Source organism: Fistularia commersonii, chromosome 11, assembly GCF_037954325.1.
Source record: "Fistularia commersonii isolate RoL2024-O1a breed Wild chromosome 11, RoL_Fcom_v1.0, whole genome shotgun sequence".
NCBI classification, from domain to species: domain Eukaryota; kingdom Metazoa; phylum Chordata; class Actinopteri; order Syngnathiformes; family Fistulariidae; genus Fistularia; species Fistularia commersonii.
In genome coordinates this window covers 14455092-14469632 of record NC_141294.1, presented here as the reverse complement: position 1 = coordinate 14469632, position 14541 = coordinate 14455092, and the positions used below count along the sequence as shown (strand labels likewise).

General features: G+C 42.0%; 2 protein-coding genes across 4 annotated transcripts; both read left to right on the top strand.

Annotated features, from left to right (window-relative positions):
• Positions 1 to 16: 16 nt before the first annotated feature.
• smg9 (SMG9 nonsense mediated mRNA decay factor) lies at positions 17 to 7847 on the top strand. Of its 2 annotated transcripts, XM_086155191.1 has the most exons (14): positions 17 to 88; positions 401 to 569; positions 729 to 803; positions 1306 to 1540; positions 1675 to 1772; positions 2325 to 2437; positions 3982 to 4093; positions 4196 to 4291; positions 4428 to 4513; positions 6036 to 6142; positions 6230 to 6337; positions 6427 to 6552; positions 6643 to 6787; positions 7387 to 7847. In XM_086155191.1, exons 2-14 carry the CDS (start codon positions 423 to 425, stop codon positions 7463 to 7465), a joined length of 1527 nt encoding a protein of 508 aa, XP_086011317.1. In that variant the 5' UTR covers positions 17 to 88; positions 401 to 422; the 3' UTR covers positions 7466 to 7847. The 2 variants fall into 2 exon arrangements, with proteins under 2 accessions (XP_086011317.1, XP_086011318.1); XM_086155192.1 differs by lacking the exons at positions 17 to 88; positions 7387 to 7847 and having other exon boundaries at positions 103 to 569; positions 6427 to 6548; positions 6621 to 6702.
• Positions 7848 to 10985: 3138 nt separating this feature from the next.
• On the top strand, positions 10986 to 13929 carry LOC147229621 (phospholipase A2 inhibitor CNF-like). Of its 2 annotated transcripts, XM_086155212.1 has the most exons (5): positions 10986 to 11124; positions 11877 to 11990; positions 12085 to 12231; positions 13390 to 13500; positions 13579 to 13929. In XM_086155212.1, exons 1-5 carry the CDS (start codon positions 10995 to 10997, stop codon positions 13767 to 13769), a joined length of 693 nt encoding a protein of 230 aa, XP_086011338.1. In that variant the 5' UTR covers positions 10986 to 10994; the 3' UTR covers positions 13770 to 13929. The 2 variants fall into 2 exon arrangements, with proteins under 2 accessions (XP_086011338.1, XP_086011337.1); XM_086155211.1 differs by having other exon boundaries at positions 13390 to 13929.
• Positions 13930 to 14541: the final 612 nt, after the last annotated feature.

Here is a 14541-nt window from a genome sequence, read left to right as displayed (position 1 = left end):
TTAGAAAACTAACGTCAGAGTCCCTGACGCGGGTGGAGTTACTTTCCGATTGTAAATACGGGGCATCACCGAACGAAGCGCCGCGATGGTAAACAAATCGAACGCACCCAGAAGCAAAATGGGCACACAGAGGATAACCAAACGCTAACCTTATTTACAATCATTTACCGGTCCAAAACGCAGCGTTCACGCAGTTTTGGACCAAATGTTAAAAGTCAGAATAATATACGGTTAAATAATTGTAGGCAATGATTTTTTTAATGAACGACATGTTACAATGCAGACTATTTTGCTATTAGCGCGACTCTGTCTCGACAAGGCTTCGAATGCTAGCTAGCTAGCTAGCTGCGTGCTGACAACACCCCGCATCCCGGCTGTCTTACTTGAATTCGGTGTACAGATAATTCCGTTTGTGAGCCGATATGTCGGAATCCGGACACAGTCAGCCCGGAATGTACGGCCAGGGACGCCGGAGGAGGCGACGCCGTGGCGAACGGGATGTCGGACCCCCTGGACAGAATCTATCTGGTCCGAGTCGCGACCGAGAATACCAACCGAGAGAGAGGAGAGTACGTCCAGTGCATCCCGTCCTTTGGCCCGCAGGGCTAGAACGCGTGTTTTTGTTGTAAATTTAGGTTTTCTACTATGTGCAAGACCACCTTTGACTTTTGGAGCCTTCTGGCATGATTGCTTCAGGATGAGTGAAGTTTTATCTTATCTTCTTGTAGGATGGGAGCGAGGATCCACCAGGCATTCTCATTCAGAAGACACCCATTATCTTGGCTAAGCCTCCTGGCGAAAGGGTACATTTTATCTCTCTATCATATACAAACAAATGAAAAACAACGTACCAAAATACTCAAGATTATGCAGGAGTTTCTACAGTCACCTCCCAGCATACCATCAGCTGAATAAGATTTGCATGTGTATTTCGGACAGGTGTTACTGCAACAATATGCCGTAAGGGCATTCATTTGACATTTGTGTAAAGAAATCCCCGGGGAAACAAGTTTACGTTAACACGCTTCTGAACATGTGCTACCGGCCCGTGGTTTCTCCTTGAGTGTGCACAATTAGGACCATACACTAACCTTTTATCTGCATCAGGAAATGGCATTTAATTGTCAGATGTTTAGTCAGTAAACATCACAACGGAACTCTGTAGGATTTTATGTACGACACACTATTTAATGAAGTCTTCACCAGTGGCCTGTATTCTCAAACGATGCATTGTTACTGCAGACACTCAAAGTACTGCTCACCTTGGGTGTATTGACTCGTGTTGTCAAATGGATCCTGTTTCAGGCCAAGCCTTCTCCGAACGCCCCAGCTGGTGGCGCTCCTGTCCTCGAGAAGCCAATCATGCTCATGAAAGCACGGGACGACGGAGCAAAGCCAGGGACGCCTCCAGAGGCAGCGGCTCAGCCCGCCGGACCCGGGCCTTCCAAGATGGAGAGGGAAGGCCAGCGACCCACCCAGCCAGTATATCAGATCCAAAACAGAGGAATGGGCGCTTCGGCATCGAGCAGCGCCGTGGACCGTGGGTTATCATGGCTTCTGCACATAAACGTTTTAAAGTCCCCATGAGATCTGCTGGGTTGCGCTGCCTGAAGAAACATTGATACCGTGCTTGTGCAAATGAACGAGACGTGAACGTGTTCTTTTCACTTTCAGCAATGGTCGGCCAGTCTAAACTGCTCCCCCCGGAAAAAATGAAACACAGCATTAAGCTGGTGGATGATCAGATGAATTGGTGTGACAGTGCCATGGAGGTGAGGAGAGTGGGCTTCTGGGTGGATTGATGAGTGTTGGAGAGTAATTCTAATACATGCTGGTCTAAGTTAAAGCCTGTAAAGAGGAGACTGAAGTTATCATAAGAAATAACACAGACAAGCGACTATTCTTTTGTGCTCTGCAGAGGGGGAGACTCAGCGCTCTCTTTGGAGGCAAGATCCAGAGAATCCCACCGAGTTCCTCCTTTGCTCGGCTTTTTATTGTGTGAAAGTTTTTATTTACATAACAACATTCATTGGATAGCATAGTTCACGCATATGTTAAGTTGTCCAGGATGATATACAGGGGTGGGCAGGTTTCTGTCCAGAAGTGTTTATCCTCGTTAGATTTACGTTTACGGGGGGTAGGTTCTTATCTAAAGATGTTTACAACCATTTGCAGTTTAAGGACAAAAGTCATTTGTGCTCTAGCTTGTCTGGCTAACTTCAAGTGAGTAGTCGAAATAACATAGTTATAGAAATAGAGAGAAAACTCTAACAATGAGGGTGGAACATTTTGGCACATGAAATGAAGTTATGTTCTGGTTACAGTATTTGAGGGACCAGACGGATATGTTGGTGGTGGGAGTCATCGGCTTGCAAGGAACCGGGAAATCTACCGTCATGTCACTGTTATCTGCAAACACTCCCGAAGAAGATCAGAGGTAAGCTCAGGGGGAACGACTGTCTGAATTTAAAAGGGTTTTGAGATTCTGTTGAAAATTCTGTCTTCAAATGGTGGGGAAAAAATTGTGTTTGTGTATGTATCACACTTACATCCCTATCATTTTGTGTAATATCATAAATGCACCTCAAAGTGTGAGATCCTGGTCCAGCCATGTTGGTTCTTTATTACCTCAGAGAACAGAAGTATTTGTTCTTGAATGTGAGAGTAATATGATGGTTTGTTTTGTTCTGTTTTTTTTTTTAAAAAGGAAATTCTTTATTTTCCATGTCTAAACTTAAAAATACTGAAAGTCAGATTCTTTATACACAGTTTCAGCACGTCATTAAAAAGCATTAAAATTAATTTAATAGATTTTGCCCAAATCAAGACCTTTAAAGCATTAAAGTCAGTGTCTGAAGGCATCAAGATTTTAGATACACTTGATGTGGGGGAAAAAATAGTTATTTGCAATTTACATTGATTAGGCTCTATAAATGTTTCATAAGTTTGATCGGAGTAGTTGGATGCTTGACTAGCGGAAGCCTTTTATTGGCTATTGCTTACGGCGGATGTTCTGTTGCTGCACAAAGTTACAGCATCAGAGTTGGAGCAAAAAGGATAAAACCTAAGACATACATTAATAATCTTATGCAAAGATAAATCCATGTGATTCTTTCATATGTACGTGTCTGCTACTGTGCCAAATCTATTCCACATTTAAATGATTGCCTATATTATAAATAAACGTATCTGCAGCTGGACATGGGCATTAAATTAAATGAGCTGATATGTGTCGAAACGCTGTTTTAAATCTGCCTGTAAATGTTTGCAAATTGAGCAAACAGTTGGAAACACACAATGCTTCTCTTTAGAGCCGACAGGAAAATGATCGTAATCCCCCGTGTTCACTTTCTTCCGCTGTGAAAAAACAATTCACAAGTGGATCTGTTTTTTTTACCCTCTTCAAATTGTGAAAGCGCAGACACAAACCACATCAACAAAACGGTTGAGTGCATTTTATAAGAAAGAACTGCAGAAAAAAACGTCGATCCACCTTCTAAACACACAGGGGTGACAAAGGGAACCAAATAGTTTTTTTTTGTTTTTTTTTATTAACCGGCTCTTGTTTTGATAAGAATAAGAATAAGAACAACTTTATTAATCCCGAAGGAAATTGCTGTGCCAGAGTTACAGAAAATATAACAGTAATAAATAATAAAAGAAAGGCAGAATTAGAAATGAAAATAAACTATAACCTATAAAGTGTCTCAGTGAAACTATAAAGTGTCTTAGTAAGCAGTGATAAAACTATAAGTGTCTTAGTAACAAGTGAGGTAAGGAGTGCACAATAGTACGATAGAAGGGAACATTGTAGCAAGAACATCTTTTCTATTTAATGGAATATACTGGCGATGAAGTTTCACCAGACAGACCAGGTGTGAAAGCCTCCTCGCCGAGCTGAAAACGGCCGCGTGGTTTGATGGTTTAGCAACGGAGAAACTGCGGCTGCGTTGTCGTTTGAAAAGCATCTGTTTTGGCCAGGGGATATGTATTCAGAGCGCAGACCCAAGAGATGAAGGAGAGAGGAGGAAACCAAAGCACGGGGATCGATTTCTTCATCACACAAGAAAGAGTGATCTTCTTGGATACCCAGGCAAGACGAACGCTCAGATTTGCAAATTCGGTTCGACCTTTTCACCTCAAAAGGCGGTCGACACGGTGTGAGGATCAGCAGATATTCTCCCTTCTTCTGCAGCCAATCCTCAGCCCCTCCGTTCTGGACCACCTTATCAACAACGATCGGAAGCTGCCTCCGGAATACAACCTCCCCTACACCTACGTGGAAATGCAGGTCAGAGGCCGGTTTGACATTGAAGCGGACGTTTCTCGGGGGGAACCGGCGACGGGGCGGACGACGTAGATCTTCAGATTTCGTGCCGAAGACGACGCTGTGACCCCTTGTAATCCACTCTGCTCTCTGCAAACAGTCCCTGCAGATCGCCGCCTTCCTGTTCACAGTTTGCCATGTGGTGATCGTGGTTCAAGACTGGTTCACCGACTTGAACCTTTACAGGTCAGTGATTTTTGTCTGCAGCTGGTCCGCTTCCTTTTTTTTTTTTTGGTCCCTTTCAGAGGCAGAAAGGGAGACAATGACCCCAGGCCCCGTCCTCTCACAGGAATGTCGAGCATTTCATCTTGTATCTCGAGAGGATATTTGTCTTCTACTTAAAATAAAAAAATAAGTAAAATTAATAAGCCCGCTACATTATTTGTTCTGTGGGCCAAGGAATGCGAGGTGAGGCTCTCCGAGAGCTGAACTGCTCTCACTTGTTCACACTTGTTTTTCACAAGTTTGACCAACTGCGTGAGAACATGGGTTCACTTTTACTTCATTTTATTTGCATAAGAATACGAGTAAGTGTTCTTGGTTTCAGACAAGTGACGAGTTGTAACAGGTCTATTCTGTGTGACAACACCCATAACTGCCACTTTTCGTGGGAGTTATGCCCCAAGACCCCCCCCTCGCCGTGAAATGTCAATTTCTGCAAAGTAGAGACGTGATCATTTTGATGGTATTTACAGATATTAACTCGCGACGAACCTCACTCAACCCTTTACCAACCTCCCGCAAACTTATCAACCCACCTTCCACTGTTTTACGCTTCCCACACTCTTATGCACTGCACTTGGATAATTGTAATGTACAATAACCATTGAAATAGAATACAAAATGTGCAGTAAATGAGTCAATTAAAAATCATATTCAATGCAAAGTAAATAGAAAATTATTTATGGAAAGAAATAAAATTTCATATTTTTCATAAATCATTATATAAGGTACTCACCATTTAAAATACTTGAAACTTGAATGCTGATGAATTTGCTGTGCAGTAATTATGGCGACGAATACTGACGAGGCACCGCTGAGCGAATGATCCACACAGCCAAAGCATTTTCCACTTTTACAATTAATATACTTTGTCTCGTCCTCCCCCGTTTTACCGACGCTTAAGGTCGCTTTCTTAATGTCTCAATGTTAGCTTTGTCTTTCTTCATGTAACGAACTGTGGATTGGTTCATGCTGTGATGGCGGCCAACTTCAGCAGAACTTCTACCTTTCTTTAACATATCAAGAAGTTTTATCTTTTCAGCTCTGCTTGGGGTCTAAAGTAGACTTTTGGGTAGTTGCTGGGCGTTGAGGAGGCGTCGTAGAGCGTGTTGTTATTCCGTAATAGATCTGGCGTGGGTGCGACGGTAGGAGCGAAGGAAATCTCGTATTTTTATTTATTTTAGAAAATGAATTTTAGTTCAATTCAACAATGTTTTTTTTTTTCTTCACAGGCTAGAATATAGCTTATTTCATCATAAAAAAAAAAAAAAACTGCCAAAAACAGTTAAAGAACGATAAATCGCGAGAACCGAATTCCAAAAACATCTGCAAAGTAGCGAGGGCGTGGAAGCCGAGCAAGTAGTACTCTCTTCAAAATATATACTTTATTAAAGTGCACTGTCCTACAAGAGAGTAAATGCATGGAATTTTCATTCAAAATGAGCTTGGAGTGATAATAAAGCATCTGTCCTCTTCTTCCCTTCAGATTTCTGCAAACCGCCGAGATGCTGAAACCTTCCACGCCGTCTGCCAGCCACGACAGCATCGGCTCGTCGGGCAACGAGGACGGCACCGAGTATTATCCGCACATCGGTGAGTGTAACTTACAGAAACACACATTCAAGCGCCAAATTTTTTTGTATCAAAATTAAAAGAGCGACCCGGTCCACTCTCACGCAGTGTTCCTCCAGAATAAAACCAGACGGGACGATTTCTGCCCAAGGAATCTCAAGAATATGCACTTGGTGGTGGACAAACTGATGGCCCATTCTCACCTCAGATACAAAGGTCCACAAGTATAAGACTCCGGAATCGTGTTCATGCAAAAAAATGCATCGCACGTCGTCAAGTTGTCATTTTCTCTTCCCTTCCCGCAGGTTCCTTGTCAATGCTGGACTGCAATGTTTTCCCAGGTTTAGGACAGGACTACCTGCCGACCGAGGTCAACATGTTCCTCCTTCCCGTGCAGGAGAGCGACGGAGAGGATAATCTAACAAAAGCAGGTCATAAAGAACCGGGAAATAATTAAGACAAAAAAAAACAGTAATTATTTCTGTCCAAACGTGTGAAGTGAGTCGTGGTGTGTCGTTCAGGCGCAGGGACGTACCCCCTCTTCTCCCTGCTGCCGGGGTACCGAGGACACCCGACGTTCTCGTCTTTAGTTTCCAAGCTCCGCAGCCAGATCCTGGCCATGCCTCGCTGTCAGCTGTCGCACACCATCCTCACGGAGAAGAACTGGTAAATGAAACCGCACCCGTTTGCACGGACACATTGTCAGGTCGGAGTTGATCCGGTGGTGGTCAGTGCGTTTAATTGTACCCGAGTTGGATTTCCGTCCATTTCTGAGAATTATCGAGCAGCACCGAGCTGCTCACGTTTCTATCGGGGCGTTGCATTTATGCATTTTATCCCTCTAGGTCTCAGCCCATTCGCGTCCTGCTTATTTTTGTTTATTAATGTCATCGCTATTGTCACTCTGTTGTCTTTTTCTGTTGTCCATTCATATCCTTGATGTTGTTGTTGATCTCTCTGCTGTTGATTTATGTGTGGATGTCCTTCTCATATTCTTTCTATTTATATTCATATTTATTGACACTATAACTGTTACGCTGCTCTCACAAAAGAATTTCCCCAAGGGGGATCAATAAACTTGATCTTATTTATCCTCGGAGTTTAATTACCTGTCACGTTCTCAGTATTGCTCCGAAGACTAATGGTATTTTGGGGGTGTCAAAAGTCCCCTTGTCTGCACGTGTCCACACATTGGTCTTGGAGTTCCTCGTTTCCGTACAAAAACCTTTGAAAAGCTCTTCGTTTCCCCTCTTGTCTCTCGACAGGTTTCACTATGCAGCTCGGATCTGGGATGGAGTGAAGAAATCCTCGGCCCTCTCCGAATACAGCCGCCTGCTCTGCTGACGTCCTTGCGGATCCTCATCGGTCGAGCGTTCCCGAACATCCGGAGAAGTCCAGTCAACCTCGGGGAAACTTGGCTCTGCGTCGGTATGCCCGAGATGAGTGACGACGGAACCACGCCGGATGGAATGGGCTGCTGGAAAACCCCCCCTGGGGGATTTGTGCCAGAGAAGTTGCCCTTCCGAGCACCAGGAGCTGTTCGGCAACTTTAACTGTACCTCGAGGGCGAGTGCAGAGACGTGACTCGTGGGTCTTAGATGAACTCCGCTCATCACTTTCCATGCAGCTCGTCCAGCAGCCTTTTCATAGAGACCCCCCCTGCAAGTTTGTCTTCAAAATCAGCTTTTTGAGGACTAACTGTGAAATAAAAGGAGAAACTCAACACCCGATGGCGTATTCAGAATGGTTTTAATAAGTCATAAATGCTTATACCTTATACCTGTGAATAGTAAGCGCATCAAACATATTCAGTTGACCCTTGCTATTTCGTGGTTTGGCTTTCGCGCCCTTGGATTTTCATTTTATCTTATTTTTTATAATTCGGTTCTTGCAATTTATCCCGTTCTTTAGCATTTTTTGTGCAGTACTTGAATTCTTTTTCATGATGAAATAGCCATATTCTAGCCTAAAAAGAAAAGCGTAAAACATATAGTAAAATTAAACTAAAATGGATTCAATAAAATAAGAGATCTCCTTCGCAAAATAAAGATGCTCAGCATCTGGCTCAGCGCCAGATCTCATACGGAATATCATTGGCAAAGTAGATCCATACTTGGAATGCTATTGGCTGATAGAGCATGTCGTTCCATTCCTCATGTTGCTCATCGCCATAACGACTGCACAGCAAATTAATCATCCAAATTTCAGCATAGCAAAGTGTTTTCAATGGGGAGTACCCTACAAAATAATTCATTAAAAATACAAAATTTAATTTCTAATGTACTAATGATATTGAATGTACTCATTCACTGTACATTTTGTATTTCAATGTTCATTGTACGATAAAATTATCAGTACACCTCACCACTGCCTCACAGTCGGCATACATGTCCTGCTCTAGTTTTGTGTGAGGAAAAGAAGGTTTCAATTCCGGCATACATGTCCTGCTCCCGTCTAACACACTTCTCTGCCACTCCAGGCCTCCCCATATAGTGCCATAATTCCACTCCAGAGCTCCTTATGCAGTACCACAATGAAGAAAATACCTATTGACCATGCCAAAGGAAATGAAAAGTTTTGTGTGAGAAAAAGTAGGTTTCAATTCCGGCATACATGTCCTGCTCCCGTCTAACACACTTCTCTGCCACTCCAGGCTTCCCCATATAGTACCATAATTCCACTCCAGAGCTCCTCATGCAGTACCATGGTGATGAAAACGTCTCTCCAATGTCCAGGATGACATCATATAGTTCCAGTTTGCAGTTGAGTAAAAACGAAACCTAGGGACACAGAAGCACTTTGAAAATCGATTGTGAAGCACTGTCAAAAGTGCAGGCTCAAGCACTCACAGAGGAAACGTGCAGTTCTGAATATTTAGTGTTAATGGCTTGCATCAAGCAGCAGGTTTAATGTCTTCCTTTGTGCCCGTACAGCATTTCTTTTTTGGACGAATCCTTATACCTTCCAATAGCAGATGCATAGATGAACTCGTGTACAATTTTTCAGAAAAAGGAGCTTTTATACCCGCACCAGGCCCGTTTTTCAATAGTTATGGTCACAACTTTCTGATACCGCGAATGAAAATGAAAACAAACTGTAGGGGGGAACCGCAGGGGGTTGAGACAACTGGCAATGTCAGCCTTCAGCTTATCGAAAATGATTATTCAAACCATTTCATCACTGCTGACGTTGGTGAACCAGGACTGTAGGCACTGTCAACAGCAGGACATGAAATAAAATCGGTCATAAATATAACCCTGGAACTAACTTAGAGACCATTTCAACTTTTTTAGAAATCAGAATCTCGACATTTCTGACAGTCGCTTCGTTCAAGTGTCTCTTCAAGTCTGTCATGGTACTGACAGGAAGAGAAATGGAGTAGAAGTTATCTTGAAGGGGGAGTTTGTTTGGAACGTTTTGGAGGTGAAAAGAATGTCAGATAGACTTATGAGTCTGAAATTGAAGGTGTGATGTTCAATGTTGTTAGTTGCTATGCCCCGCAGGTGGGATGTGAATTTGAGGAGAAGGAGAAGTTCTGGAAGGAGTTAGATGAAGTGATGCTGAATATCTCCAGAGATGAGAGAGTGGTAATTGGTGCAGAATTCAATGGACATTCAAAGAAGGGATGGATAGATTTGGTATACAGGATAGGAACGCAGAGGGACAGATGGTGGTAGATTTTGCAAAAAGGATGGAAATGGCTGTACTGAACACTGTTTTCCAGAAAAAAAAGGAAGGCTCTTGGTGGTCAGAGAGAGCTTCCAGATGATTGGACAACTACAGCCAGTGCTATCAGGGAGACAGGTAGAAGAGTACTTGGTGTGTCACCTGGACTGAAAGCAGATAAGGAGACTTGGCGGTGGAATGAGGAAGTGCAGGAATGTATACAGAGAAAGAGGTTAGCAAAGAAGAAGTGGGATACTGAGAGGACTGAAGAGAACAGACAGGAGTACAGGGAGATACAAAGTAAGGTAAAGATAGAGGTAACAAAGGACAAACAAAGGGTGTACGATGACTTGTATGCTCGGTTGGACACTAAGGATGGAGAGAATGATCTATACAGGTTGGCGAAACAGATAAAGATGGAGAGGATGTACAACAGGTCCGGGGGATTAAGGATAGAGAAGGAAGTGTATTGACAGATGCTAGAAGAGTGATGGGAAGATGGAAAGAGTACTTTGAGATGATAAATGTGGAAAATGAGAGAGTGGAAAGGATTAAGTAAAAGTGGAAGAGATTAGTAAAAGTGAAGTGAGGAAGGCGTTGAAGAGGATGAAGAGTGGAAAGGCAGTGGGTCCTGATGATATACCTGTGGAGGTGTGGAAGTGTCTAGGAGAGGCAGCGGTAGATTTTCTGACTCGATCATTCAGCAGGATCCCAGATGGTGAGAAGATGGAGATGAAGTGTGATGGTGCCTATTTTTAAGAATAAAGGGAATGTACAGAATTGCGGCAACTACAGAGGGATAAAGTTGATGAGCCATACAATGAAGTTATGGGAAAGACTAGCGGAAAAAGTAGTATGACAGTGTCCTGCCGAGAAATTCTGCAGATGCAATATTTGCTTTGAGAATGCTGGGAGAGGAGCACAGAGGAGGCTGGAGGGAGCTGCATTCTGTTTTTGTAAACCTAGAAAAAGCATGACAGGGTGCCGAGAGAGGAACTCTAGTTTTGTATCCAAAACCAGTATGCACAGGAAGTGCAGATGAAAGAAGTCCCCTGAAAAATTAACGGATTTAAAGGTGCAGATTTCAAATTTCAAATGCACATTTTGACGCATTTTGACCCCCCCTGCATTTTGTCTGTTGCTCAGGAGTTGAAACCTTCAGCGTCCATCCCTCTTTGAGAAGGAGGGGCCAGGTTTCTCACTCGGCATGATCAGTGAGAGCTTCCAGATGATTACAGATAATCATCCAAGGACGTTGTCAGTCAGTCAGAAGAGTTCAGAAGGTGTCAGCATGTATCTCCTCGTGCTGTTTGCCGGGATCGTGTTCGTCCCTGCAGGTAAGCCTTTTGGTTTGGCTTTTCTTTTCGTTTTTGAGGATACAATGAGTTAGCTGTGACTGTATTCTGAATTTGTTTTTTCCCACTGAAATCCATCAACCTGTACTTTCATGCTTCATAACTGATACAAATTAGACCAGACCTGGGCACGTTTCCTTTTTTTTTTTTTTTTTATGGCCCGGCAAACCGTTCTCTTTGAATATTTGAAGAAGTATTTTCAATACATATTGAATTTAGAAACTCCTTATTTTTTCCTTTTTTTTTCATTTTGCTCAATTAATTATACCAATGAGATATCATGTAACTTGAACAAAATGAAAATTGCAATTTAAATATTGAAATTTTAGGGCATTTTTACTTCAACTTTAAAATCATTAATGGTCATATAAATGTACCGACATTACTTTGTATGTAATTAATGAAAAAATAAGGATTTTTTTTTTTTTAATTCAAATCGATTGAAAATACTTTTTAAAATATTCAAAGAAAATAGTTTTGCGGGTCGGATAAAGAAGCAAAACGAGCCTGATGTGGCCCGCGGGCCGTAAAATGCCCAGGTCTGATGAATAGGATCATTCATGATTTTAAAGTTGAAATAAAATGCCAAAAAATTGAAATATTTAAATAGCAATTTTTATCTTGTTCAATTTTCATGACGTACATAATTCATTATGCAAAATGAAATAAGAAGTGTGTCCCGCCAACCCAAGTAGTAGTTCGACGCAACTATAGTTTTGCTTTGTCTCTTTGAGTTTCCTCCCTGAGGTGCCATCACTGTGAGATTGGCGCATCGGACAGCTGCGACACCAAAACGTGTCTGGCGCCGGCGTCACACTGCAGCAGTATGAAGATACTTGTGCATCAAGGTAAAACATCTCGAAGTAATTATTTTCTTATCGAACAATTGAAATCCATTTCCATCGGATGAATTCTATTTTATTATTTTTTATTCCGTCACAGGCAACGAGACAATTGCAGACATCAATATGAAATCCTGCGCACGGGAGGCCGACTGTATAAACCACTCGGTAAACCTCGGAGTGGCCAGAACTGCTGTTTCAAGCAAGTGCTGCAACTCTGACTTATGCAACTCTGGCTCGGCCCCAGGTACATATTTCCTCTACTCGGTGGTTGCACTGTATCACATCGTAAGGGCTTTACCTCTCTATTTCAGTGGCTGATGCACTTCCATTTTGTAGGCTTGCAAAGTGTGTATGACTCATCCATGATGGGTTGATTGCAGGTGGTGATATCCACACAAGGGATGAATGAAGTAATAGTGCAATGTGGAACAAGTGCAATGATTCTCAGATTGTAGAGTTTTTCCATTGTCTACTGTGCAGTAAATGTTTTACCGTACAAAAACCCCTACTTATGCACAAAACTACTACATGTACCATATTTTCCGCACTATAAGGCGCATCTGATTATAAGGCGCACCTTCAATGAATGGCTTATTTTGAAACTGTTTTCTATGCGCCTTATAATACGGTGCACCATAGACACAAAACTACTACGTGTACTGTATTTTCCGCACTATAAGGCGCATCTGATTATAAGGCGCACCTTCAATGAATGGCTTATTTTGAAACTGTTTTCTATGCGCCTTATAATACGGTGCACCATAGACACAAAACTTCTACGTGTACTGTATTTTCCGCACTATAAGGCGCATCTGATTATAAGGCGCACCTTCCATGAATGGCCTGTTTTAAAACAGTTTTCATATATAAGCTGCAACGTATTATAAGGCACATAGAGTAGAAACTAACGAAAGCACCGAGAAGGACCGCCTTTAAATTAATTGATGTCAATGTCGCTAGCCATCGCTCTTTGTTTCCTCAGAAACTCTGTTTAGTCTTCTAACACCCTGTGACAACGGAAGCCATAATTAACCAATATTGATCCATATATAAGGTGTGCATTCGGTTTTTGAGGAAAACTAAAGGCTTTTAGGTGCGCCTTATAGTGCAGAAAATACGGTAATCATATACATATACTTGTTAATACACATGTATATACGTTAAATCTATTTTAATCTATTTTTACATACCTTTCACTTTATTTATTTTTTTTCGATCTTTACAGTTCTTTTTATTTTTTTTATTCACTATTTTATTCTTTATTTTTCAAGTTCTATTTTGATTCTTTCCCCCTTGACTCTGTAGCATTACCAGCTTTCAACGAAAAGCAATTCCCCCACCGGGGTGGTCGATCATGTATTTTGATTCTGGTAATAAATTGAAGAATGATTTTGCGTTACAGCCGGTGCCATCAGTTCGCCCAACGGCAAAAAGTGCTACACGTGTGTCGGGGAAAACTGCAAAGCGACGCTGAAATGCCGTGGCAGTGAAACCCACTGCGTTTCCATCACAGGTACTCCAGTCCTGGACTTCTGTGCGGCGTCTCGGACATCTCTGTTTCTGATTCCCCCTTCCTGCTTTTCTTCCTCAGTCAAGGTAGGCGATCAAGGCTTCACTCAGAAGGGCTGCATCTCCAAGGAGACCTGCTCCAGCCACGAGCTGGTCAAAATGATCGGCTATGGAATCAGCTGCTGTCAGGGCGATTTGTGCAACGGTGCCGGCAAGACGGCGGCCGGCATCCTGCTTCTGCTGACGCCACTGCTCTCTCTGGCTCTCCTCTAAGAGCTGGCCTCAGCTGCGACGCCCTTTTTCTAAATATTCATGTGCGCTGAGGCGTCGCCAGCGAACGTACGTTCTCATCTTTTGGTAAGACACGGGAGCGACGCTTGAAATTACATTATTTTTGGCTTTCAAACACACAGTTTATTTAATGTGGATTTTAATTGATGGATTAAAGAAATAAAAATCAGAAATGGCTCGTTTCTTTCCCGTCTTTTTTTTTTTTTTTTTTTTTGACTTTTTCGCAGTCTTTCTCTGCATATGTAGGTTTGTACAAACAGGAACCAGATGTGGGGAAAACAAGATAACGCTTTATCGATCCCCATGGGGGAAATTCATTTGTCACAGCAGTGCAACAATATCAACGTATATGAATATATAAATACAAGGGACAATGAAAGGGAAAAAGATAACAAGGATAGGAACAGATAACAGAATGACGACAAGGATAAAAAGAAACAGGATGAGAAGGGAATGACAGCAACAACAAGGGTTAATAAAATAAGATGCCGCTCATAATATATTAATTAGAGAAATGCAGAGCAAGCTTACTTACAATTTGCGCAATTCTGTACATTCTGTAATTTATTGATTTATATACAGTATATATATATATATGTGTGTTTGTGTGTGTGTATATGCGTCTGTATATATAAACATATGTGTGTATGTATATATATATACATATATAGGCATATATGTGTTTATATATGTATGTATATGTATATATAGGCATATATGTGTGTATGTATATAAATGTGTGTGTATATATATA

What these genes read in the sequence shown, in the direction of transcription:
- smg9 (XM_086155191.1), top strand. Translation starts at nt 423, where the DNA reads ATGTCGGAATCCGGACACAGTCAGCCCGGAATGTACGGCCAGGGACGC. An exon ending in ACACCTACGTGGAAATGCAG is followed by an intron (nt 4,292 to 4,427) that starts GTCAGAGGCCGG and finishes CTCTGCAAACAG; the next exon opens with TCCCTGCAGATCGCCGCCTT. An exon ending in CGAGTATTATCCGCACATCG is followed by an intron (nt 6,143 to 6,229) that starts GTGAGTGTAACT and finishes ACTCTCACGCAG; the next exon opens with TGTTCCTCCAGAATAAAACC.
- LOC147229621 (XM_086155211.1), top strand. Translation starts at nt 10,995, where the DNA reads ATGATCAGTGAGAGCTTCCAGATGATTACAGATAATCATCCAAGGACG. An exon ending in GATCGTGTTCGTCCCTGCAG is followed by an intron (nt 11,125 to 11,876) that starts GTAAGCCTTTTG and finishes TGTCTCTTTGAG; the next exon opens with TTTCCTCCCTGAGGTGCCAT. An exon ending in GAAGATACTTGTGCATCAAG is followed by an intron (nt 11,991 to 12,084) that starts GTAAAACATCTC and finishes ATTCCGTCACAG; the next exon opens with GCAACGAGACAATTGCAGAC.